This window comes from Alosa alosa, chromosome 19, assembly GCF_017589495.1.
Source record: "Alosa alosa isolate M-15738 ecotype Scorff River chromosome 19, AALO_Geno_1.1, whole genome shotgun sequence".
Lineage (NCBI taxonomy): Eukaryota > Metazoa > Chordata > Actinopteri > Clupeiformes > Clupeidae > Alosa > Alosa alosa.
This window is the reverse complement of record NC_063207.1, coordinates 13,050,410-13,077,976: the sequence shown is the minus strand read 5'-3', so window position 1 is coordinate 13,077,976 and position 27,567 is coordinate 13,050,410. Positions and strand designations below refer to the sequence as shown.

At 45.1% G+C, this 27,567-nt stretch overlaps 1 protein-coding gene across 1 annotated transcript; it reads left to right on the top strand.

Moving 5' to 3' along the window:
• The first annotated feature begins 127 nt into the window (after positions 1 to 127).
• sos2 (son of sevenless homolog 2 (Drosophila)) lies at positions 128 to 27,531 on the top strand. Its single transcript, XM_048227558.1, has 23 exons — positions 128 to 650; positions 8,225 to 8,350; positions 10,009 to 10,140; positions 10,410 to 10,574; positions 10,981 to 11,184; positions 14,229 to 14,372; positions 15,763 to 15,873; positions 18,532 to 18,630; positions 19,483 to 19,610; positions 19,996 to 20,699; positions 21,572 to 21,653; positions 21,787 to 21,909; positions 22,039 to 22,151; positions 22,680 to 22,902; positions 23,123 to 23,242; positions 23,811 to 23,973; positions 24,500 to 24,617; positions 24,841 to 25,013; positions 25,182 to 25,298; positions 25,451 to 25,727; positions 26,005 to 26,049; positions 26,346 to 26,452; positions 26,647 to 27,531. Exons 1-23 carry the CDS (start codon positions 567 to 569, stop codon positions 27,238 to 27,240), a joined length of 4,152 nt encoding a protein of 1,383 aa, XP_048083515.1. The 5' UTR covers positions 128 to 566; the 3' UTR covers positions 27,241 to 27,531.
• Positions 27,532 to 27,567: the final 36 nt, after the last annotated feature.

Here is a 27,567-nt window from a genome sequence, read left to right as displayed (position 1 = left end):
GGCTCAAAAGCAGATCTGCGAAATACAACTCCCACCGAATTAGATGCATTTTAATCCGGTGCTTTAGATCAGAGCCACTGACAACTCGTGCAAAATAAACAAATATTTTGCCTTTCCAGATTGCTATGAGTTAGCTTCTTAGCTCGCTAATGTTAGCCACTGTTTGTCGCGGGTGAAAAAAGCCTGTCAACTGGCTAGTAGCTAACGATACAGTAGCGAGAAACACTAGCGATAGCCTGAAAAGCTAGCTCGGAGCTCGGTTTCAAAAGTGTAGTAGCGAGTTAGCTAATAAGTTAGCATAACTTTGATAAACCAGACGCGCTCAGATGAGCTTAAAAGTTTTATGTTGTTCTCAGTCGTTCGACAGATGGCATAAAGGCGCAGTTAATTCTGCTACCGTCCAGTTAATTGATGTGCTGCGTTTTGGCTCAGTGTCTTAACTAGTCCTCTTAGTTAGCTAGCTAAGTTTACTTTCGCTGTGCCTGGACCGACCCACCCACTAGGACTTTGGGGCCGATGCGGACAGATCAACCGGGATCACGGCATCACGACGAGCCGCAGCAGGCATGCAGCCCCAACAGATCTACGACTTTTCCAGCGAGGAGAACAGTCACAAATGGCGAGGCCTCTTCGTGCAGGCGCTCCGCAAGGTAACTTAAAATGTTAAAGAGTAATAGTATTTTTAAGTTAAGGTTGCATTTAATAAGTCTAACAGCACACACGAAATGTGTGTATTCAGACACCGCAATTGCTATTACCAGAAACTTCGATTTTGTCATATGGTAATTTGTGGGTAAAGTTAGGAGCGTCTTAGTGAAATGAAAGTAATTATTCAAGAGATTTTGGTGTTGACTTGAACAAGTGTGTTTTAAAGAAGCTTTAACCAATAAATCGTTATTAATACACTATTGTAATGGGGTTATCCTCAGAAAGAAATATTGTAATGTTGTTAATATTATTTGTCGATGGGCATTGCACCGCTCATTATGTTTTGTGGATACCCCGGGCGTGAGTTCATTTTGGGCCGGTGATGGACACTGACAGGCCATATGTTCGAGGCAGCAGTTTGTTTGAGTAACCTAAGAGAAAGGTTTCTTATCATGATCTTAATGAGACCCAGAATGATGGTGCATGGACGAAAGGGGGTGTATGTTTTTGTGTGGTTCTGTCTTTGTTGACTTGGCTCCATTGTGTGTCTGTGTTTTATCTTTACTCATTTGAGGAAGTTGGATGAAAATACAAAGCTTTGTCCCATGACATCATCACAGAAGCAAAGGGGATTCTCCAGTCAACTGCAAAACACGTACACACAGACATGAGGAGGGTCAAGTGTGAAATGCTCATTTGCACATCATCCCTATCATGAGTCCTTGAGTACATTTTGTATGCTTGACAAGGGATCACTGAACAAGCAAGGTCCTACTACTCAGTTTTATGTTCCAGTGCAGTGCCTATTCCAGTGAAACCAGTGCATGACCGTAGGATTGTCTGCGGTACTGCATGTTGAACAGAATATATTACAAATGTGCTGCTGTTTACAGATCTTCAGATCTTACAAACAGATCTTACAAACTTCAAGAGAGATTGCCATGTATGAACTTGTGGCAACAGCATCCCAGCTAACCAATACAGTTTCAACTTCACAGCCGTGAAAGCAGAGCAGAGGCCTTAGTTTGTGTCTTCCGATCAATTTCTCAGGAGGACTAGAGTAGGGTGAGTGAGGTATACCTTAAAATGACTGGTGATCAAGTAGGTAGCTAGCATTTAAAGGACTTGTCTATTTGTTTATTATTTGTTGACATTGTTTATGGGCACTGTTTCAGTTGACATCTTCAGTGTGGTGCCACTCACTTCAGAGCATGTTTATGTATTACTCCAACCATTTGATGGGTTGGGTGGGCAGCCGTGGCCCACTGGTTAGCACTCTGGACTTGTAACCGGAGGGTTGCCGGTTCGAGCCCCGACCAGTGGGCCGCGGCTGAAGTGCCCTTGAGCAAGGCACCTAACCCCTCACTGCTCCCCGAGCGCCGCCGTTGAAGCAGGCAGCTCACTGCGCCGGGATTAGTGTGTGCTTCACCTCACTGTGTGCTCACTGTGTGCTGTTTGTGTTTCACTAATTCACCGATTGGGTTAAATGCAGAGACCAAATTTCCCTCACGGGATCAAAAAAGTGTATATACTTATCTGTGTGGTAGAGCAGAAGTGTGTGTGTGTGTGTGTGTGTGTGTGTGTGTGTGTGTGTGTGTGTGTGTGTGTCATTGACACTACCAAATGTCCTGAACGATGCAATCTGGTGAAACGTAACCTGTTTTCCATCAGCCTTGCTGGATGAGCTGTGATTGTGAGGCGTTTGGCACCGAAACTCCTGCCAGCGCTTTTCTGCTGGAGGTTTTTTTTTTCCTTCCAAGAAACACTGACGTCACAGCAGAAAGTGTCAACAACAACCCCCCCCCACCACCACCACCAGCACCACATCTCTATCTCTCTCTCTCTCTCTCTCTCCCCCCATCTTTCTCTCCCTCCATTCTCTCCCCTGTCATACACCCCCTCCTCTCGAACCTGTGACCCGTACGCACAGTCAGTGCAGCTGAGTTAACAATGGCTCCTCTGTGACTCCGTTACTTTCCCTTTCATATGTCTCCATCTCCATTTATTTTTATGCCCTCAGACTCTGTGGCCTGTGGGGTCCGTCGCTCTCGTGCTTGCGTTCGCTCCGTTTTGCTCTTTTGTCCATGTAGGTCTGTGCGTCTCTCTCTCTCTCTCTGTCTTTCTCTATCTGGTTCTCTCTGTCCCTCACTCCCTTAAGTCTTTCTCTGTCGTTCTGTTTTTCTGCGTGTTCCTTGTTGGTTCCCTTCTCCCAATGTCTGTTTTGTTTTTTACTCTTTTCTTTTGCTGTCTCTCTGTCTGACACACACACACACACACACACACACACACCCTTGCAGAGACATATCCTAGCCATATGTGTGCCTATGCTATTTGGATTTTGGACTATGTTCATTTTTAGTGTGAAAGGTGAAATGTGTGAGATATCTCACTGTAAACAGTCTGTGGAGAGGTTTGGCTCCAGTCTGTCACACTCACACACAAACAAACAAGAGAAGCCCCTGCTCATCTCTTATTCAGGAGGAGCTAAGAGCCCTGACTGCGATGACATCATCACACAAGTGCCAACCCCGCTACTATTTGATCATCCTCTGGACCCCACTGTCTCTCCTCTCTCTCTCTCTCTTTCCTTCTCTCTCTCTCTTTCCTTCTCTCTTTCTCTTTCTCTCTCTCTCTGCCACTGTCTTTCTCTCTCTCTCTCTCTCTCTCTCTCTCTCTCTCTCTCTCTCTCTCTCTCTCTCTCTCTCTCTCTCTGTATCCATCCAACTGCCTCTTATGTTGTAGATAGATAGACACTTTATTGATACCGGGGGCCAATGTAGGCATCCAGTATTTCTTGCAACACATATAGTACATAGTACGAAAACACACAAGACTGATTAGTAGAAGTACAACCATGACTTGATCATCTAACCACCGGATCTACTACAGATAACAAATGTATGATGGCGTTTGACAGCAAGGTATTCTGTCATCCTGTGCGGAATGTCTTCTGTAAGGAAGCCTGTTGCAGTTGTAGCCATGTCCATTGAGTGTCTGTGTTAGAGCTGGTTTCTATTCATCTAAAATGTAGAGCCTAAATCCCTCTATTCTGTTCGAAATCACCCTCAACTCAGGCTCGCAAATCACTTCAGTCGGCTTACCTGAGAACCAGGTGTGACCTGCAATTTCCCCATTGCCACAATTAAGGCCATTCTGGACCCCATCTGATGCACTTCTTGTCTGTCTCATCTGCCCGTGCCTTTCTTAGGAAGCCTCAAGCCGTAAACGACAGAAGAGATCACCACCTGTAGGTTGAAGCGGGCAACAGCTTGTCTGTTTGCTGTCGGTTGTTGCTGTGGTCTGTGACACTGCTTTGATGTATGTCCTTATGTCATACTGTTTTTTGCTCTCATGTGTCTACAGTTTGTTGACTTATTTAGGGGGGGAAATAAAATATGGACTTGACTGTGACAGTCCAGAGGGGAGATTCAGTTGCTGGATGTGGCTTTTAACTTTGCTGACATCGATGCGGTCTGGATTTTCAAGGGAAAGGATGTTGATCAAGATGATGGACAGCAATTGTGTCCGATGCCCCTTGCAGTTAAACAGCTGATCAATAACCTCTTTCACATATTCATTTGAGGTTTAAGTTGGCTTAGCTTTAAAGGAACCTAGTGTATCTGTCATGCGTCTTCCATTACCTAGTCCTCTGGTCAACCTGTTCTGGGTTGGTTGTGTGTGTGTGTGTGTGTGTGTGTGTGTGTGTGTGTGTGTGTGTGTGTGTGTGTGTGTGTGTGTGTGTGTGTGTGTTGTGTGTGTGTGTGTGTGTGTGTGCCCCCTGTGTTGACCATGTGACCATTGTCTGTTGTGTTTTACAACATAGCAGTTGGTTGTCATCATGTCGTGTACTTATCTGTTTCACCTCATCTGTTGTGATCCCTCAGCGTAGTAAAAGTGTTCACTTAACATCTGCTCTGTGTTGTTTAGTTAGTTGTTACTAGGACAACACAATAGATAGTTGTGTGAGTGGATCAGTCATGAATGGGACCTTGCTACAGTCAAGTGCTATATTGTTACACTTTCGTGCATTCTGTCTGTGTTGAGTTGCAATTTTTGCTTTTGTTTTGTGGTGAGTTATGCTTATGTCAAGTGTGAATGGGTGTGTATATGCTCACACATTTAGGTTTAGGCGATTGTTTTATTTGGCCCATATTAATGTTGTTTGTGACCGTGGGTGGGGGAACCCGTGTAGACGTAAACCATGACTGATTGCAGGTGTGTGTATCAGTATGCATGTGTCTGTCTATCAAAATGTGAATGAATGAATTCCTTTGGGTGTAAACCAAGTGTGAGTGTGTCAGCAGGTGTTGGCCGTGTGTAAGCGGTTGCGTAGCAGCCTAAGGCCATGGAACCATGTGTGTGTGTGTGCAAGTATGTCTGTATCTGTGCTCATGGAAGTTTGCCTGGAGAGTTTAAATATATGGAGCTTTCCTTAGCCTAATCGTAACACATTTATTCATCACATTTATTTATTCAACACCTTTATTGTCAATACATACACAATTTCACAATCATTCCGCTATGCTCTCATGCTGTCTTGGCGGCTGGCCTACACACACAGATGGACAAACCAGAGTGCAATAGGGGTGTCTAGGTTTCTACGCTCCTCTTGACCTTTGTGGTACTTGCTATGGTATTCTGTAACACACATACACAGATACAGTACCCATTCTGAAAGACATACACACACACACACACACACTCTGCTGTTAATAATAACTGTGCATTCTCTAGTGCTGTACTCTCTGACGCCTGCAGTAAAGGCCAAGGGTTGGGTTTCAGCCCTCCTCCTTACCCGGGAGAGGAGTCTAGCAGGGGTGTGTGTGTCTGTGTGAGTGTCTGTGTGTCTGTGTCTGTGTGGCAGGGTTTGGTGCATGGTGCAACAACAACAACAACAACAACAACAACAACAAACAAATCCCCATCACAATGATGTCCATCCAGTGAGGTCTTGTGATTTTCCAAGCTTCTTGTCTGTCGGTAGAGCTGAGGAAGGTCACATTGGTGTGTGTTGTGTGTGTCATACATGACCTCTCCAGATGCTTGTTCTGTAATGGCAGATGATGTAATGCCCCGAGACACACAGAATGACACATCATACACACATGTGGTCACATTACCTGCAACCTGAGACAAAAACACACACATGCACATTTACGCACCCGCTTTCTCTCACATGCAGACAGACATCACACGCGCATACACACACACACAGACCTTAGTTAGAATCCGTAGAAGTGTGTGTGTGGACTAGCCTAATCTGTGTTTATCTCATCCCAGATCTGTACTGATTCTTGATTGGTGATGGGTCTCCTTTGTGTGAAAGGATTTCCATGTTTTTTCCGGTTTTGAATATTTTTATGGTCCTGCTATCTATCCTTTTCTGTGTATTTTTCTGAAGTGCCATTCCCCAATGCTTTTGATATCCTCTCTTGTGTTATATCTAGTCTTGTCTTTCTCCATCCTTTTCAGACTACCTTTCTTTCTTTCTTTCTTTCTTTCTTTCTTTCTTTCTCTCTCTCTTCTCTCTCAGCCCATTCTCTGGTCCTCCACATCAATATCTCTCAGGCTGCCACTATGATCCCTCTCCCCAGAGTGAGAAAGTAGAAGATAGATGTGTGTAGGTGTACACACATGTGTGTAGCTTATTTGTGTGTGTGTGTGTGTGTGCGCAGGGGCATGCACGTGTGTGTATGTGGTGGAGAGGGATAGACCAAGAGAGTAGAAGCAGGAGCCAGCAATGGGAAGAGTAAGGGAGAAATGGAGAGAGCACTGGGACTCCCTATGCACCAGCTCTGTGCACTTAATGGAGAGAAGCCATGAAACCCAACACCCAGAGAAGTGTGTGTGTGTGTGTGTGTGTGTGTGTGTGTGCTTTTCTCTGAGGGGGGAATGTGTGGGTCTGTGCATGCGTGTACGGCTTCTGTGTGTGTGTGTGTGTTTGTGTGTGTTTGTGTGTGTGTGTTTCTGCGACTGTGACTGCAGAGACGGCAGCAAGGAAATGCATCATAGTGCAGCAAGCAGTAGGGTCCTCATTCTCCGTTTGCCCTGCTTCTGTAATCAAACATTCACACACTTAATACATGTGCTTATGCAGGTACATGAGCATTGTGAACCCACACCTTCGCACACACACACACACACACATTTTGTGTCCCCAAACTCATACGCTGACACAGACAGGTTTCTGTAAATATGGCTTCTGCTGATGTTGGAAATGGTGTACGTGGGTCTCAAGTTGCATGGCTACCCACATACACTGCAGATATGTTTACTCCATACACAAACACAGGCACACATGCACACACAGAAATGAACATTTTTATACAGTATGATTTTCTGTAACTCTGTACGTATTTAGAATTATGTGTATGTTTGTGGCTGTGTGTGTGTGCGTGTGTGCGCACGCGCGTTTATATCTGTGTGTGAGAGACTTAAAAAAAAAAACATGTATTTTGGCCTGGCACCCAACAAGCGTTCTGTTCAGATGGCACTTAACAGCTGCTAATAGTGGATAATGCTGAGCACAGCCATTAATAAATGCCCTCACTGTATCTACATCTGAGAAGAGAGCGAGAGAGAGGGAGGGAGAGAGAGAAACCTGCTACATTCCAGCCTTCAAAGCCACTTTTAGCCTTTTGTAGCCACTTCGAATGAAGCTACTGTGACAGACAGAGGGTGTGGAGATGCCTGACTTTCTCCCTCCTGTCTTTAGAGACCACACCTCTACTCCTGTTTGACACACACACACACACACACGTATGCACGTACGTACACAGATATGGAGTGTGGAACAAGAATGGTGGCCAGTAAAAATAGCATTGGAGAGGAAACACCCCAGTTTGCGTAGGTGTGTGTGTGGGCGTGGGTTTTTTCTTTTTCTTTCGGTGAACCACATCTTGCTTCACGTAGGTGTGTACGTCTGCACCTGTTCACCTTACATGATCAGTTCCCACGCGTTTAGTGTCCTTACCTTGTTAAGTGTGAGTGTGTGTGTGTGTGTGTGTTCATGCTTCTTATCTCTTCATGGTCAAATATGCTCAAAGACGGCAGACACATTACACAATCTTACAGTCTTAGCTGTCTAGAGTTCTCAATAACTCCAAATGAGGATGTGATAAAGGGTTACTAAATTTGTACACATCTGGGTTTCCTTCGAATGCAGTTGTCTATTTTTTTTGGCAGTTTTTTTCCATCCACATTTTGCAGCATTTTTTGTACTACACTAGATGGCACTTTGCCTTCCTGGGCCGTGTGTGTGAGATGCTGTTGGGAGCTTTAGCCTTAGTAAAGCCTTGTCATTTAGGTACAAGCCTAGGTTTCATGTTGGGGGAATTGTTGGCAGGCTTTTCCAGATAAAATTTGATATAAACTGTCTTAATCTATATTAAGGTTATCTATATTGGTTTTTGAATAGCTCTGACTTTCTGTTTTTTTTATTTTTTTAAACCCTGTCTTTCTGTCCATCTCCCCCTCTCTTCTCTTTCTCTTTCTCTTTCTCTTCTCTTTCTCACACATGCAAACACACACCAACTAATAACGTAATTGAGTATGTCCTATCTGGTGTGCCCCCCAGGTGCAGCTTCAGGTGCACCCTAACCTGTCGGCCAAGGAGGATGCCCTGCAGCACATCGAGGAGCTCATCCTGCAGCTTCTCAACATGCTGTGTGTGGCTCAGCCTCGCTCCGTGGCAGATGTGGAGGTCAGTCTCCTCTCCTCCTCTCACTCACTCTCTCACACACACACACACACACACACACACACACACACACACACGGTATACCGCTTTAACCTGAATCCATGTCATAAGATGGTCCTTTACATAACACATCACGACATTACACGCCCACTACAGTGCCCATGTAGCCGCAACGTTCTAGAGTGTATTAAACAGAGGCATTGAGAGCGCAGTGGGAACTGAGACTTTTGTGATGGGGCTTTCACTTGTCCACTAGGCTAATGGACTGCTTTGATCCTGCTCTGTCCACCCCAGTTTCTCTGCTACTTCTTGCATCATGCTGACACAGATACGCCACTGCCTCTGATCTCAGAACTGCTGCTTCACATCACTGTTTCGATAAGACCATGCAGTGTTTCCCATACATTGACTTATTTGTGGCGGCCCACCACAATATCAACATTGACCACCACACAATGATTTTCCAGGTTGTACTAAATTGTGCTTAAATCTGGTTAACATCATAACCACGCTGCACTAATTTGTTAAAAGCTGTCGCATTCAAGTTAAGTCTGCAAACCAACCACCACAAATGGAATTCAATTCTCTGGGAAACACTGTGATGCATACCCTTCTTGTCTCTGTGTGTGCAGTAACTCAATCTGTTACTTCTGTAAATCCCAAGTAGCAGTGAACGAGAACATCCCAAGTATGTACATGCTTAGAAAATCACTGTGTCTCAATTTACATTGAAATAGGTACACATATGTATCATCTTAGCTAACTCTGGGGAGACGGAAAATAAGCTATTTTCCCCAAAATGTTGGCGTGTTCCTTAACGTATCTTTATCTTACATCTTATTCTCCCAGTTCTTAGTAAACTTATGGAGAGAATAGTCCACTGACTCCACTCACAATTACAGGAATACTTTTTCGACTCTCATGGTTAATGGTAGAGAATAGGCTGGATTTCAACACAACTACATTTTTCAGAAACACGGTCTTTTCTTCTCGACCTGTTTTCTTATACGACCAGATTGTTAGATGTGATCAGGTTTGTTCTCATTTGACTAGGTCAGCTGATGATGGCCAACTGATGTTACCACGCCCAAAATCAAATGCTTTAAAAGAGCAGTTATTTATCGTGCCATCAATCACTGGAATAATTGCCCACTGAATATATGTAAAATGAATAGCAAAGTATCTTTTGAGTACCATCTGATAATACATTATCTAAATTTGTGAGTAGGGAATGGACATATTTACTCTATGAATTAATAGATCAAAATTGATTAAATAGATTATAATCAATAATAATAGATTAAATAATTTTTGATGTTTATAATGATGTCTACAATGTTTTACTGCTTTTAAATTATCATTGTTACAGTAAGTGATCTTTTTTTTTCTTTTCAGGAAGACTAGCTCATCCCATTTTGGTGACAGCTAATGGGGATCCTTTTAACAATAAACAATAAACAGCTGCTATAATTCTTTCTACTCATTTGCAGCTGTTATTTTTGCAGTCTTACATCTTGCACAGATGCATTAAGTTCTCCTCATGCCAATGCAGCATATTAACAGTACAGCTCTTAGTGATACCACTACTAATGTTCTTAAAGCATTATATTAGTGTGTGTGTGTGTGTGTGTGTGTGTGTGTGTGTGTGTGTGTGTGTGTAGGAGCGCATTCAGAAGACCTTCCCATACCCCATTGATAAGTGGGCGATGGCCGACGCTCAGGCAGCGATTGAGAAACGTAAGAGGAGAATTCCTCTGCTGCTCCCAGTGGACAAAATTCACCCTCTACTGAAGGTGTGTGGGTTGGGGTGGGGGTGGGGGGACATGCTTTGTTTGTTGTGCAGGAATATACCCTATATGATCACATCTTGTGTGTGCCTGTTTACATAGAACTTTGTTACTTATGTCTACGCTAGTATCTTGGTAAGTAAGTAGTAATAATGTGTGCCTGTACAGAGTTGCTTTAGAGTGAGTAGGGAGAGAATTTGTTTGTTTTTTTTTACTTTGTGTGTGTGTGCGTTTGTACCTACTTGAGTGTATTCAAATCTACATTCTCTCCTCAGGAGGTTCTGGGCTATAAGATCGACTACCAAGTGTCCCTGTACATCGTGGCTGTTCTGGAGTACATCTCAGCAGACATCCTCAAGCTTGCCGGCAACTACGTTGGCAATATCCGCCACTATGAGATCAGTCAGCAGGACATCAAAGTATCCATGTGTGCGGATAAGGTAGGTGTCAGCCTGATTGTGTCAGTCAATGTGTATACACATGTATGATCGTATGTAAACTGTTGTTTTGTTTGTTTGCTTGTTAATGCTCATGTGTTCAAGTTTGTTTTGCTTTATTTAAAAATGTGTATGTGTGAACTGTTTGGTGTAGGTCTAGCATGTACTATTTGTGTAGTATTGTTTCCAAATTGTTCATTGAAGTGTCGTCAGATGAGTGTGTAGATGTTCATGAAAGTTTGTATTTTGGTCATATCCAAATATTTTTTTTTTTTGTTATATTTAGACTTCCTCTTACACCTTTACTGAGTTTCCTATACAGTAATTTCCTGTGTATCAACCACATCATGTATAAATCACACGGGGATCCCCCCATGGGATCATCTAATCAGATTATTGATCTCCTCAGGTGCTGATGGACATGTTTGACCAGGATGAGGGCCTTGGTCTGGCCTACTTGTGTCCAGAGGAGCCCTCGTCGTCCGGGGAGCTCACGTACGACGACCTGGTACGGCTGGAGATCGCAGAGGAGCGGCAGTACCTTCGCGAGCTCGACCTTATCATCAAAGTGTTCCGGCAGGCCTTCACCAACACCAAGCTCTTCAGCGCTCAGGTAAAATCCTGTGGAGGCTGGGGCTTTACATACATCTACACAGGGCACTAACGGAGACTGCATTTAAGATGGACATCAGATCTCATTGGGCTTGGCTTCATTAGGCTTCATAGAGGATGGTTAGAAACTGCTTTGTTTGTTTGTGCATGTTTAAGTGTGCTCCCCCTCGACCGTGTGTTTGTGTGTGTGTGTGTGTGTGTGTGTGTGTGTGTTTTGTGCGTGTGTGTGTGTGTGTGTGTGTGTGTGTGTGTTTTAGTAAAAGAGGGAAAGACAGACAGATTGAGAAGGAGAGAGAGGCAGACAGACAGACAGAGACCCGTTTGTGTTGTGTTTGTCCATGGGTATATGTGTGTGTCTGTGTGTATGTATGTGTGGTTTTGCATACTTGAGGTTTGCTGTTGGCTGGTGTAATTTTGGCAAGGTGGGTAAGTCCTCGGCCATTCCAGAACACAAGACTCATAATTAAGCTGCAAATAGACAGAGAGAGCTGCAGCCGCCACTGGGAACAATTCTGATTGGACCGCGGAAAGAAAGCGTCTGGAGGATTCAAAAACCAACGCCAAACAAGAGGAACAGAATGTCTTTGGATCTAGCAATGTTACATCACATTCAAGTTATCCATAGCTGACCCATTGTGGTCTTTATATCAAAGATGACATCTATTCACTTTAGTTTGTGGTCTGCATTCGCTGTTGTGAAATTTCGAGGGCATATGTGAAATAGGATCAACGTGAAAATGGATATTGTTGGGCACACGGACTCAGAACATGTATTCCTCTTGACTCTTCACTGGAGTGTGCTGATATCAGAATGCACCTTTTCTGTGTTCTGATGTTCTAGCATTTGCTTATTTTTTAGGCTTCTTTTGCAGAACCAGGCATTGGTTGTGTGTAGTGAATGATAGGAAGTCTGTGTCGAGACGTGACTCTGCCCCTTTTCTTCGAATTGCATTTTATTGGAACTGACTACTGTAATTTCTCAGTTTCTCTTCCTTTTTTGTTTGTGAAAGCATGCATGCATACATTTGTCATCGTTCTGACAGCCCAGCTCAGGTATGTGTGGTTAACGAGAGCCGTTTCATTTCATTTCGTTTCATCAGGCTCCTTTCCAGTAAGTAAAACATTAGGCCAGTTACTATGACCCGTGTTAGTTGGAACTGCCAAGCCAGTCACTAGACACAGCCTTGTTCTCACACCTACAGTGCAACCGGTAGTTTTCAGACCCTTTAAAGTTTTCCGCATTTTGTTATGTTTCAGACTCATCTTAAAGCTGCAATCATTTTCACTGAAACCGACACTATGCTCCAACAGAACAACATAAATCAGCCGGTTTTAGAAAATAAAAACACACTTCTACCTCCACCTAGAGCCTGTTATTTGTTTTGCAAAAATCCACAGCTCCCGGTTCTTCTGGTCCAATCAGTCTGGTGCAGTCTGGTGCGCACTGATGAGCACGAACTCGATGAGAGGGTGGTAGTGGGAGAGGGGCATGAGAGTTGTAAACATTCAAAATTCAAAGTCCCCTCAATCTGTCAAACTTCAACTGCAGCTTTAAAATGGATTAAAAAAATCTCACCAATCTACACACAATACTCCAACACTCCACAAAAAAAACAGGTATTTTGAGTGTTTTGTAAATTTATAAAAAATAAAAGACTGAAACCGGGTAACCAAGGACCCAATGGTCACTATGAATGAGATCCAGAGTTCCTTTGAGAAGATGAGAGAAACGTAAAGAAGCGTAACCTCAGTGCAACTCTGCGCCTACTTTCTTCCACACACACTGTTGGGAATTGTGGCCAAATAGTTCAGATCAGATCTTGTTTCATCAGATCAAATGATTTTACTTCTCATGGTCTGAGAGTCGTTCAGGTGCTTTTTGGCAAACTCCTGGCAAAAAATGGCTTCCATCTGGCCACTCTACCATAAAGGCCTGATTGGTACAGTGCTGCACTGATGTTTGTACTGCATTGATGATCCTCCAGAAGTAGGATGCACCAGAGCTCTATTGCAAGTGTCATAACAAAGGGTCCGAATATGTATGTAAATGGTATATTTCAGTCTTTTATTTTTATAAATTTACAAAACACTCCAAACACCTGCTTTTTTTTGTGGAGTATTGCATGTAGATTGATGAGAATTGTTTTTTTTTAATCCATTTTAAGATGAGTGGAAACTTGAAAGGGTCAACTTTCTGGTTGCACTGTAAGTTGTGAGTGATGATATTGAGTTTCAACTCGCATGTAATTAAAATGGCGAAGATTCCTTCTCTGACCGTCATGTTGGCCATTACCACGGCCATCACTGTGATTCTGAACAGAAGCTGGAAGTAACATAAGTATTCCGTTGCACCTTGTTAAGTTTCACAAGCATATTTCAGTGGTTGATGAACGTCAGCAAACTCTCATAAAATTGCATTTTTTTTTTTTTCGAGAAGGTCCTTCTAAATGCCATGAAAAGAAAGGCCAGGGAGCATTCTTTTTTTAAACCACAAAGTCATCTTTGGAGGGCTTAATAATCTGTCATAGGTCCCCACATGCACACAATAATGGCAACATTGGTGCCAAATTGACACCAAGCCCAGGCTAACTCTCCACAATGGGTAAAAAAAAAATCAGCTTCTTGGCCATGTCCTCTCCCTCTCTCTTGCTCAAGTGCTGATGCCTAATGATCTGGCCAGATTGAGCCAAATCAGCCAAGTAACTACTCTCTCCCTGCTATCCGAGTAAGCTTGTCCAGTGTTAAGGACAGTGAGTGGTAGCATTATAATGTGAACGATTGGAGGACATAGCATTTTATTATGAATCTCATGAATCTTTATTAATAATAAATAATAATACGTTTATTTTATATAGCGCCTTTCTCAAACCCAAGGTCGCTTTACATAGTAGTAAGACAGGGAAACCCAATAACAAACCAACAAAACAATACAACAAAGACAAGTTATCTGTATGGAGCTATGTGTTGAGTGTGGAATTAGGGGTTAGTAGGAATTCTTCTCCGTGGAATTTAACTGTATGCTCTCTGTGGCACACTGTGTTATAGGATGTGGAGGTGGTCTTCAGCAACATCTTGGATATCCACGAGCTGACGGTCAAGCTGCTGGGGCTGATCGAGGATGCCGTGGAGATGACTGCGGACGGCAGTCCACACCCTCTGGTGGGCAGCTGCTTCGAGGACCTAGCTGAGGTACGCGAACAATACCACCCTCCGCCTGACTGTCTGATGGCGTTGGTCTGATCTTACTGGTGAACTTACTGAAACCCTAATATTGTATACAGATTCCAGAAAAATGCATCCTCATTGTCATCTAATAGCACTGTTGAAACACATTCAAAATGCCATACATGCTACATCTCTATTGTGCCACCCTCATGCCACCCTGAACGGCAATGCAGTAACATCCCATTATCAAACTATTGCCAAACTAATACCACTCTGATGCCAACCTAATGGTGCCCTTGCAGCACATGCCCAGCTGAGGGTACTCCAGCATGGGTCCTATGGGCCAGTGTGGCTGCTCAGTCTTGGCTAAATCCTACCCCAAGGCCAATGTATTAGCGGAGTAATAGTATTCTAATTATGCCCTAATTGCACAGTAATCGGGTACCCTAATGCCTTCTTAATTGTGTTTCAATGACGGGCCTGTTGCAGGATCAGTTGCTGCTGGCTGTGTAGGTTCAGAGTGTGCCATGTCCTGCAATTCTATGTTTCCATTAATGCTAAGCAGGCATTGCCATTTTGACCAGATTTTAGCCTTGAATCGGTCAGATCCAACAAAATCTTGAATCAGGCAAAATTCCTGTCTATTTTGTTGTGTAACAATCAAGGTCCTGGCTCCTATCCTATTGTATTTGTGGCATGTCAGATTTTTTTGTTGCCTGTCTTAAAATATGAGTTGTCAAACACAGTGTGACTACAACATTTGTATCCGGTTAAAACGTGTAGTGTGAGTTAACGTGTCATGTGTGGAAAAAAGCACACACACAACACACACACACACACACACACACAGGGAACAGCTGATTGCTGGCTTTCTACCTGCTTCAGGTCTTAAGCAAATCCGTACAAGTCTGTATTAGGTTGGCGACTGAGACTTTAGGTTCAGAAAACAGTTTCTGCTCCTTATCACTCCTTTGCCCTTCTGCACAACCTTAACCCAAATGCCCTGCCCCCATTGTGCTGCGTATCCCTTTCCTATCAACCACAGACCATGCCAGCTCTGGTGACCATTTCTTAGTACCTTTTCGGACAACAGCAATCTGCAGTGCATTGCTTGCCTTTGTGTCGTAGCTGATTGATGGCAGAGCACATCCCCATGTAAACTCTGTTTCACTTTTAGCTAAAAAAGAGCAGTGCAGAGCTCTCCATCCACCCGTGAATTGACGGTGCACTCTAACTGATATGTGTATACTCCAGAGGCCTTGAAAAGGAAAGAGAAAGTTAAACACTGTACTGTGCTAAAAGCAGAACTGTTTGTGCTTAGAGCACAGAAACTCCTTGACCGCTGTAGAGCCCTCTTGACCGCGGTTGTGCTTGCCCCGCCCCTAACCTCTCTCTACCCTCTCATTGGCTGCAGGAGCAGGCCTTTGACCCCTACGAGACGCTTTCGCAGGACATCCTCTCCCGAGAGTTCCAGGAACACTTGAACGGCCTTATGGCCCGCCCCACGGTTGCCCTGCACTTCCAGGTACAGAGAATGGGGACTCCCAGTAGTCCAATCTGCCTGCATGAGGCTTTGTTTTCATTCACTTGCTTTCACTCGCTTTTGCTGTCCTTGTACGTTATAAGTCCATATCTGTGTGTGTGTGTGTGTGTGTGTGTGTATACAACTTTGGTTTTCGTCCATGAAAGTCTGTTTGTGTGTGTTTGTCTTATTGTGTGTATTGTGGTTGTCCTAGAGTGACCTTTGATGACATGTTGGAAGGTAGAGCCACAACATTTTCACATGTGACTCTTGCATGCCTACAGATTGATATGCAGAGAAGAAGCTTTCACAATTACCACAAGCTGTTAAAAAAACACTAGCTTGATTTGAGGACAAAATGTTTGTTCGTTTGTGTGTGTGTGTGCGTGCGTGTATCCGAGAGTCCGAGATAGTGAGTGCGTGTGTGTGTGTGAGAGAGAAAGAGAAGCAGTTGTGTGACTTATTCACAGGTTTAAATATAAAATGGGAGGTGTGTGGCAACTTGAAAGTGAGCCAGAAGTGTAAATGAGTGTGTAGAGGCTAATTTGATCCCGACAGTCTCTCCCTCTGTAAAGGCTTTTTGAGGGTATATGTCTGTCTGTCCTATACCATTAGTACTTAAGTTGTACATAACCAGTGTGTATTCATGTGCGTGTGTCCCTATGTTTTGTGACATTGAGTATGTCTAAATTGTGCCTCTGTCAGTTTGCCAAGAATGTGTGTGTGTGCGTGTGTGTGTGTGGAAACTCATTTCATGATGAGAAGTGAGCTGTAAATTATTAAGACTGCTCCAGAGTGCAACCAGTTTAAGCACACAGCCAGGCATGGGACACTCTGTTCCTAAGAAGTGTGTGTGTGTGTGTGTGTGTGTGTGTTTTGTTTTTGTTATGGTTGAGTGTATTGGCGTGTGTGTGCTGTGTTGGATGGTGGTTGTACCAGTAGCATATATTTTTAAGTTTGTCTTTTATCAGTATTGTGCTGCGTCTGTGTGTGTGTGTGTGTGTGTGTGTGTGTGGGGGGGGTTTAGTATGGTTAAAATAGGTTATGGCACGATTTCCAACGGAAGTTACATCTGACACATAGTTTAGGTGAATACACATGCAAGTTTGTTGAGCAGTGTAACGTCTAATCCAACCAGCTACACAGCCTCCACCGCCAAATTATTCCCGAGCTCAGTGTTTCTACTTAGGTGCATTTTTATCTAAAATTCTTATTTCAAAAAGTCTCTTCACACTTTACGCATTGCATGCCTTTCAAACTGACAGTCATTAAAATTGTTTTAATAATCAGTGGTGCTCAGAAGAAAATATGTTTAAAGTTTAAAAGATGCTGTTCGATAGAAGGGGTGTCACAATTCTCCAAATCCTCGATTCGATTTAATTTTCGATTTTAAAGTCACGATTCGATTCGCTTTTTGACCTTTTTTTTAAAAATTATATTACTATTAATGCATTTCTTATGTTTGCTTTTCTTGCCTAATTTTCAGTTCTGTTTTGTTGGGCCTTTATTCTGAAATAACACCGAATGATCATTTCATTGTTATAGCACACTCCAGAGAGACACAAGGTTAGTGTTCACAGAATATTACACTGTTAGTGTGCGTTTTATGCCTTAACGTAATTTTGGACTAAAAGTTAGTGTTAACTGACGTGAATGAAATCACCCGTGTGGAAATATATTGAGGTTCATTCAGAGTAGCAGGAGGGGGTTCGAGTTCGGTTGATGTGTTTTTTTAAGTGGCTGCAGCTTCAAGTTTGAGGTGATAATGTTGACACGGCGCACTTCAGCACGTGTTAATGCTGGACGTTACATTGGGGGTGTGGCTTCATCGTTCTACCTTTGATTTCGAAGTTCGAGATTGTGATGTCATTTCGACCGATAATCGATTTAAAACCGAAATCGCAACACCCCTATTAGTATTTGTATTTATTGTACATTGTATTTAAACACGCTACATTTGGCCAGGCATACCCCAATCCTCCACCACCCCCACCCTTACTCCTGTAGTTACCGTTATTGTAGATTCTGGACATCACCCTAGCCCCACTCCAAACCTCTTGGTTGACAGAGTACTGAATTAGAATGTCTTGCATACATCCTATTCATATCCGTGTGTGCGTGTGTGCACTGTTTAATGTAAATTATAAAGAGATGGGTACAACTGTAAAACTGTGTTCATGATCAGTATTTTGAGATTTATTGTCCTGCAGTTACCCTCTATGTGTGTGTGCATGCGCGCTCATTCTTCCCAGGTCCCTCTCCTTCTCTCAAACATTCTTTGTCCTCTCATGCATTCTATCACTGTATGAGAACCATGTGGGTATTGATTTAGTGTGTGTTGTCACTATTGATTGTGTGTGTGTGTGTGTGTGTGACTGTGTGTGTATGTGAGGACTGGGCGGGTTTTATAAGATACTATGACCTCCCATCTCGGGTTACCCATCAGCTTGCCACAGCCAGACGGACACACACACACACACACACACACACACACACACACACACATCTCTCCGCTGCCTCAATCATCCTTTCCCATCCAGACAAAGAGAAATGCCCAGAAAAACACACAAACTGAACCCCATCCTAATAGATGTATTTAGCATGTAATGTTTAAAATGACTAATTTTCTGTCTCTTGTGTATGTGTATCTTTGTGCTGCAGTCCATAGCGGAAGGTTTTAAAGAGGCGGTTCAGTATGTACTACCACAGCTGATGATGGTGCCAGTCTACCACTGCTTACACTACTTTGAATTGCTGCAGGTAAGTGTATACACATACAGTCTCACAACCACATTGGCACTGTAAATAAATTAAGGCTTTTGTGTGGAAGCTTTCTATCTTTCTCAGTCTGTCAGTATTTCTGACTCTCTCTCTCCATCTCCATCCATCACTGACTCTCACTCAACACAGTAACCCACTAAAACAGTGTGCACCTCTTCCCTTCTATTAAAGTGCCACCTGGTGGCTGGACTAGCATAGCTAGCATAGGAAGTTTGTGCCAATATACTGTATAAACTGACTTTAACAGCATCATCAACTTCCTGAATTTGTTGTCAATGATTCCCGGGACCCCAAAACACCAGGGCACATGAAACTTGTTGGGCATGTATTTTTTGCAACTGGAAATGGATTAAGGCTCCATCAGACGATTACCCTGTTTGTCGATTGAACTGTGAATTGAAACCACTAATGTGACTGTAAATTATAATTTATGTAATAATATATAATTGAACTTAACATGAATAGCAATGGCACCTGTTCTTGCTTGCAAGAGCATCTTGTGCACTTGAACTCGCCATATCGATTGATGGGTGTCGATCGCCTGGTCGAGCCTTAATCCATGACGTGTTTCAGTTTTGAAAAAATACACCAACAGCGTAGAAAGTTTCAAAGCGAGAGCGAGCAGAAGACCGAGCCGGTGAGCAGCCGATGTGAACGTCATTTCTGTACTCTCAATCATAACTGTTACAGTCATGATAACAGTTTTATTCACCACGAGATTATTTTTCACCCCTCAGTTTCTGTATTTACACTCTCGATTTCTGAATCTGCGCTCGTTTTCATTTGATATACGTTCACATGACATAATGCCATGTTGGTGTGTTGTTGTAGCAACTTCAGGAGCGCAGCCAGGACAATGATGACCGAGAGTGCCTGAAGCAGGCCATTACCGCACTACTGAATCTGCAGTCCAGCATCGAACGCATCTTCAATAAACACCAACCCCGCCGCAAACCAGGGTATGCACACACACACACACACACACATATACACACTGCACCTGATCGAGAAAAAATGAATGATAATCTCTCCTCTTTTTTGTGTTTGAATTACATGCATTTTTTTCAATTTCAATTAACTTTCACTTTAATTGTACTTATAGAGCGGCAAAACATTATTACATGTCTCATGGCGCTTTACAGAGTGTTAGACAATCAGAGAAAAGAAAAGAGATTTGAGATGTTACTGTATATTTGTGTGTGTGTGTGTGTGTTTTGTAAATGTTAAAATGTACAAGCACACTGTTAAAGTTAGTCTATATACAGTATATGGGCACAAAATAAAATATGCTACTTCAATGTGTGTGTGTCCGTGTCCGTGTCCCCTCCTCTCTCCAACCCTCAGGGAGCCCATGTACCGTCTCTACAGCCGTCCAGCGCGCAGCAAGCAGACGGCCACGCGGCGCATGAGCGAGATCCAGAAGAGCATCGACGGCTGGGAGGGCAAGGACATTGGCCAGTGCTGCAGCCGCTTCCTGCACGAGGGCCCGCTGCTCCGCTCTGGCGCCAAGCACGAGCGCCACAACTTCCTGTTCGACGGCCTCCTCGTCAGCTGCAAGGCGGCCAACCAGACCTCGCGGCTGCCCGGCGCCAGCAGCAACGCCGAGTACCGCCTCAAGGAGAAGTTTGTGCTGCGGCGAGCGCGCGTGCTGGACCGTGACGACAGCGGTGGTGGTGGCGGCGGCGAGCTGCGCCACTCCTTTGAGCTGGTGGGCAGCGGGGCCCGGGAGGAGCCGCCGGGCGGTGGCGGCGGCGGGGGGGCGGTGTTCTGCGCGCGCTCGGCGGAGGAGAAGGCCACGTGGATGGCGGCGCTGGTGACGCTGCAGTGCCGCAGCACGCTGGAGCGGCTGCTGGACGCTGAGCTGCGCCGGGAGGAGCGAGCCCAGCCCCTGCGCCTGCCGCCGCCGCACCTCTACCGCTTCGCTGTGGCCGACTCCGAGGAGAACGTGGTGTTCGAGGAGCGGGCGCAGAGCGCCACCGGCATCCCGCTCATCAAGGCCGCCACACTGCCCAAGCTCATCGAGCGCCTCACGTACCACATGTACGCAGGTGGGTAACGGAACACACACACACACACATGCACACACTAACATCTCTCACTTTTACCAGTTGCAACTGCAAGGGCAGCCGTTGCCCACTGGTTAGCACTCTGGACCTGTAACCGGAGGGTTGCCGGTTCGAACCCCGACCAGTTAGGCACGGCTGAAGTGCCCTTGAGCAAGGCACCTAACCCCTCACTGCTCCCTGAGCGCCGCTGTTGATGCAGGCAGCTCACTGCGCCGGGATTAGTGTGTGCTTTACCTCACTGTGTGTTCACTGTGTGCTGAGTGTGTTTCACTAATTCACCAAATTTCCCTCACGGGATCAAAAGAGTATATATACTATACTTATACTATACTTATACTTATACTTATACTTATACTGCAAGTGGGTGTCTACGTGTTTGCTCAAATATACAGTACAGAAAGTGATTTTATTTAATTCATCATTCAGATACCATCGCATGCATTGTGCAAGAATAATGTTGATCTAATGCGTACACAAAGACAAAAAGGGAAGGCACATTGAATGTGAAGGTCGTAGACGCCAGGTACATGCAAGGTGCTCTTAAGTTCAAAGGGACTATTGTAGAATTGTTGAAAGGTTGACTTCAGGCACTTTCATCAACAAGGATGAAGCTATTAAAAGCCCTTTACTTAAGGTAGGGGCATAATACAAGTAGAAAAGCCCTCCAGTTTCTTTCCTCAGGGCGTGGTTTGTGGAGAATACCTGAATGAATGGGTATGTGGAGAAAAATGTGGTCATGACGTCTGACTAATGAGTGCACAGCCTAGGTAGACCATGTGGTGGTTGTAGCCTTGTTGGATTCTCCTGATCACACACTCACCTGCTGATGTGTCCTCACCGCTCTCCTCCCTCAGATCCCAACTTTGTGCGCACCTTCCTCACCACATACCGATCATTCTGCAAGCCTGAGGAGCTACTTACACTGCTCATAGAGAGGTAAACTAACGTGTGTGTGTGTGTGTGTGTGTGTTTGTGTGTGTTTGCGTGTGTGTGTGTTTGCGTGTGTGTGTGTTTGGTGGAGATGGTAACATGTGTTCAGCTCCTGACCTTTGCCCCTGTGATGTCACAGGATAGAGATTCCAGAGCAGGAGTCCAAAGAGGAGGAGCTCCAGGGCTTGTGGAACAGCGATCAACCAATGGCTGCAGAGCTACAAAGGTTCCGCCGGGAGTATGTCCAGCCAGTGCAGCTCAGGTAGGACTCTACAGCGCCTCGGGGGCGTTGTGTGTATGTGTGTATGTGTGTTTGTGTGTGTGTGTGTTTCTGTGTCTGTAGAACTATCTGTGAATGTGTGTGTCCTGACCACTCTTTTCTCTCTCTCAGGGTTTTGAATGTGTTTCGTCAGTGGGTGGAACATCACTTCTATGACTTCGAGAACAATCCGGAACTCCGCATCCAACTAGAGGAGTACATCACCAGCATCACACAGCTGAGAGGTATCTGACAGACACACACACACACATCTAATATGCTTAATGCAGAAGTCAAGCTTGATGCTTGATAGGCTGTTAAGTAAACCCATTCATCTGCATTTAACAGTATATGTTCCTCTCATCATTGCATAATGTTGCTATGGTATAAACCTTCCACATGCATTAGTGAAACAAATTCACACACACTCACACTCATTTGTTAACAAAGCTTCTACAATAGTTCATCCATGCATTGATGACTGCTTGAACTTGATTAAGGACAATCACTGAAACTCATAAACCCACATAAAATGGTCATGGGTGCAAAAACAACCTTCAACAATTTGCTTGTTCCATAACTTATTGTTATTATAATTATGGTATTTAGCATACCCTTTGTCCAAAGTAAGCAGCAATGCATAACTGAGCAGCAATATATTTTTAAATGTTTGCACACTGCATGCAGTAATGAACCGCACACACACACACACACACACACACACACACAAACTCTGTAGTGCATTCATCATTGACACAGCGCTGTTTTTACAGGGAAGTCGATGCGTAAGTGGGTGGAGTCCATCCACAAGATCATCCGGCGTAAGCTGGCGGCACAGGCCAACGGCGTGAGCCACAGCATCACGTTTGAGCGCACGCCGCCGCCCATCGAGTGGCACATCAGCCGCGCCGGCCAGGTGGACACTTTTGACCTCATGACCCTTCACCCCATTGAGATCGCCCGCCAGCTCACACTGCTCGAGTCGGACCTCTACAGGTGTGTGTGTGTGTGTGTGTGTGTGTGTGTGTGTGTGTGTGTGTACCTGTACGTGTACCTGTAAGCGTACGTACGTGAATGCGTGTGGGTAGATGTATTTCATTGTAAAAGAGTGTTGCCGTCTGTGTGTAATACTATGTAATGTCTTTAGAGTGTGTTAGAACATATGGTACGAGTTTTTTTCAGAGAAACTTAACAATAAAACTGTGTGTGTGTGTAGGGCGGTTCGTCCATCTGAGTTGGTGGGCAGTGTGTGGACCAAAGAGGACAAGGAGAAGAACTCTCCCAACCTGCTGCGCATGATCCGCCACACCACCAACCTCACACTCTGGTTCGAGAAGTGAGTCAGTCCCACAGCCTTGTGGGAAACACTTCACCCACAGTCCTCTCATCGGCGCTCATCTGAGCCTCTCGTTCACCCACAGTCCTCTCATCGACGCTCATCTGAGCCTCTCGGTCACACTCTTCTGGTCTTCTCTCTCGCACACTTTGGCTCTTTAGTGACTTTCTTCCTACCTTGCTCTCTCACTTTTACTTAAACTCACTCACATTCTCCTTACCCCCTCTCTCTCTCTCACTCACTCACATTCTCCTTATCCCCCCTCTCTCTCTCTCTCTCTCTCACTCTCACTCACTCACTCACTCACTCATACACACACTCTCTTCTGTTCTCTCACCCTCTCTTTAACTTTCTCACATACACCCTCCTATTTCTATTCTTTCCCTTGTGTGTTTATTTCTCTCACTCTCACTCTCTCTCCTCTCACTCTCCCTTTCTACTCTCTCTCTCTCTCTCTCTCTCTCTCTCTCTCTCTCTCTCTCACTCTCACTCTGCCTTTCTATCTCTCACTGTCACTCTCCCTTTCTATCTCTCACTCTCTCTCTCTATTTCTCTGTCTGTCCCTCAGGTGTATAGTGGAGGCGGAGAACCTTGAGGAGCGCGTGGCCGTGTTCACGCGGGTCATCGAGATCCTGCAGGTGTTCCAGGACCTCAACAACTTCAATGGCGTTCTGGAGATCGTCAGCGCCATCAATTCTGTGCCTGTCTACCGGCTCGATCACACCTTCGAGGTGACTACCTCAACACACACACACACACACACATATACACACTCTCTCACATCTAAACTAAAATGTTATGTTTTTATATACAACCAATGGTTATGATGGTGTGCAGGAATAGGCAGTATTTTTGATGCATGTGTTTAAAATACAAAATAGTATTTTATAATTAGTATTTTATTGGGTTTGAAGACAATTTCTCTAGTTTAAAAATACTTACACATATTTTTGGTATAACCTGTATAAGATGTAGCCTCTGACTGGTGCTGATTGTATGCTCCCTTTTCAAAAAGTATTTTGAGTATTTCCAAAATACAGTAATACAGTATATTATTTTGCTACATGACAAGGCTACTGTATTTTGATACATGTAAAATCCATACATTTTATATTCTATTTTAAAATATGTTTTGCTGTATTTTTGCCCATCCCTGATGTTGTGTGTGTGTGTGACAAAGTGTGTTTTATTGTTTAATGTGTATTTTGTGTAATGTGTTTTGTGTGTGTGTGTGTGTGTGTGTGTGTGTGTGAGAAGGCCGTTCCGGAGCGTAAGAAGCGGATCCTAGAGGAAGCTGTGGAGCTGAGTCAGGATCACTTTAAGAAGTACCTGGCCAAGCTTAAGTCCATCAACCCACCCTGTGTGCCTTTCTTTGGTAGGGGCCTGGCTTGTCTCAGAAATTGAATAGCAGTGTGTCAGTGACATTTGGATTTTGTATGGACTTAATTTGTGAAAATAACTAGCACAATAACATTAATAACTAATACAATAATACTACTACTAATAATAATATTAACTAATTAAATAATAATAATAATAATAATAATAATAATAATAACAACTAACATGTGCATAATTTGGTGGATGTGTGTGTGTAGGTATCTACTTAACCAACATCCTGAAGACGGAGGAGGGGAACCCAGACTTCCTGAAGCGTCACAATAAGGAGCTGATCAACTTCAGCAAGCGACGGAAAGTGGCAGAGATCACCGGAGAGATCCAGCAGTACCAGAACCAGCCATACTGCCTCAGGGTGGAGCACGACATCCGGGTAAGGAGCGCTCACACACACACACACACACACACACCCCGTCTTCTCTCATTCCCATATTTTACTTTCTGTTTGTACATCTGCATGTCATATATAATTATGTTAAGGAAGGAACAGTGTTTATGTGCTGATGTTCTATGTTGTTTTACTTTTGTTCTCATTCCGCAGCGCTTTTTTGAGAACCTGAACCCCATGGGGAACATGGGTGAGAAGGAGTTCTCTGACTACCTGTTCAACAAGTCCCAAGAAATAGAACCTCGCAACTGCAAACAGCCCCCACGCTTTGTAAGTCTGTGTGTGTATGTGTGTACTTGCACAGTTGTTTTTTTTTGTGTAGATACAGCTACTGTGTGTGCATGCGTGTGTGTAAACCTACGTGTGTGTCTGTGTGTTTGTGTGTGTGTGTGTGTGTGTGTGTGTGTGTGTAACCTCTCCAGCCCAGGAAGACCGTGTACAGTCTGAAGTCTCCGGGCACGCGGGCCGTGCGGAATCCATCCACCGGAGGCGGAACGCTGAAGGGCCACCCGGTGCCGCTGGAGCGCGAGCCACCGCACAAGGTGACGTTCCGCAGCATTGCCGAGACGGAACCGGAGCGGGAGAGCGCCGTGTCAGTGCCCACCTCACCCAACACACCCACCCCCACGCCTCCACAGTCCGCCTCCTCTGACCTGAGCAGCGTCTTCATGGAGACTGACCTCAGCAACATGCATGAAGGTGTGTCTGTCTGTCTGTCTGTCTGTCTGTCTGAGTTGGTCTGTGTGTGTGCGTGCGTCTATGTGTTTGGGTGGATGTGTAGAGTGGAGTGTACCAATTATGTGTCCTAGTCCACAACACCTGTGGGTGCGGGTGTGAATGGAGCACCTGTGCAGACTGCAGACCCCACTTTCCATTACAGATTTTTACAGTAGACAGTCGTGTGTGTGTGTGGTGTGTGTGGGGTGTGTGATCAAATTGTGCTCCATCTCAATCTCTCTTCTCTCTCATCCCACAGGCCACAACAGCATATTCGCTCCAGTTCTTCTTCCGCCTGCTTCAAGTGAGTAACCTTGGTGAAACCTCTCCTGTGTGTGTGTGTGTGTGTGTGTGTGTGTGTGTGTGTGTGTGTGTGTGTGTGTGTGTGTGTGTGTGTGTGTGTGTGTGTGTGAGAGAGAAAATGTGTTGGCACATGCAGGCATGTTTGTTTCCAAAAAGACAAAGATGTACCTATACTGTTTTGGAAACATGACTTAGTCTGCACAGGTCTGTGTGCGCATAGCTACACAGTGTGTGTGTGTTTGTTTGGTTGTGTGCAGTTTTAAATTGCATTTGTGTGTGTGTGTGTGTGGTGGTCAGAATTCCACTCGGTGTCCTGCGGGAGTCTAAATCAGCTGTTTGCAGAGGAACCCCTCAGACCCCCTCCACTTCCCCCTCGGAGGAAAGATGCTGTCTCAGAGGCCAAGGTAACACACACTCATTTATCTCCCCCCATAGATACACTCATACATACTAATACATACATTCATACACCTCCTCTATACACTCTCCTAGACGCTATCACTGTGTACACTCTTTCGTGATAATGTTTACGATGCATTGAGCAGAAAGCCTGCAAGTTAGCTTTAACCATGGCGATATGGTTTTGTTTCTCCTCCAGCTAAGCTGCCGGTCAGACAGCCCTCCGGCCATCCCGCCACGGCTGCCCCCTCCCCTGCCCCGCCTCCAGCCCCGCCTCCCCGTCTTCAACGGGCCCTCCACCCCTCTCCTCTCCTCGTCGGACACTCCGCTGCCCAGTCCCCCGCCACCGCCTCCCCCTCCCCGAGACCCGCTGCCCGACACCCCTCCCCCAGTGCCCCAGCGCCCGCCCGAGATCTTCATCAACTACCCGGTCAACCTGCAGCCGTCGCCCGTCAACCGCTTCCACTGGGAGTTCAGCGCCAGCTCGCCCAGTTCGCCGAGCACGCCGCCGGGCACCCCCTCGCCCCGCGTGCCCCGACGCAGCTGCCCGCTCAGCGCCAGCCAGAACAGCCTGTGCCACCTGTCGCTGCCCACGCCAGGCGGAGGGGGTGGGGGCATGGGCGCCGCGCCCCCCGTGCCCCCCCGACACGTGCCCAGCAGCCCGCAGCTGCCCAAGCTGCCGCCCAAGACCTACAAGAGGGACCTGCCCCAGACGCCGCTGCCCCATACGCCGCTTCCCCAGACGCCGCTGCCTGCGTTCTCGTTGGTGGACAATGCAGATGGGAGCCAATGAAATTGGGCTTTTCCCTAAATCGGGGCGGGCAAATAAGGACGTCAGCCAATGAGGAGGGGATTTGGGTTCTTGTTTGACAGACATGGCCAACCAGAGGGCGTGAGTAATGACTCATGGGAGGGACTTTTCCCCCTGACTGTTGGATTGAATTATGAGACCCAGTAATACACACACAGACACACACTTACTCAGAAGTGGAGAACACTGATCTCTCTCAGCAAGGTGTGTGTGTGTCATGTCACAGAAGTGTGTTGGAAGGGCATGACCTATGGATTGTATGTGTTCTTAAAAAAACCCTTTTTAAAAAATTAAAAATAAAAGCTCGTC

Bases quoted from the DNA above. Each gene is read 5' to 3' on its own strand.
- sos2 (XM_048227558.1), top strand. From the start codon at position 567: ATGCAGCCCCAACAGATCTACGACTTTTCCAGCGAGGAGAACAGTCAC. The intron at 10,141-10,409 runs GTGTGTGGGTTG...TTCTCTCCTCAG, and splicing joins AAATTCACCCTCTACTGAAG to GAGGTTCTGGGCTATAAGAT. The intron at 15,874-18,531 runs GTACAGAGAATG...TTTGTGCTGCAG, and splicing joins CGGTTGCCCTGCACTTCCAG to TCCATAGCGGAAGGTTTTAA.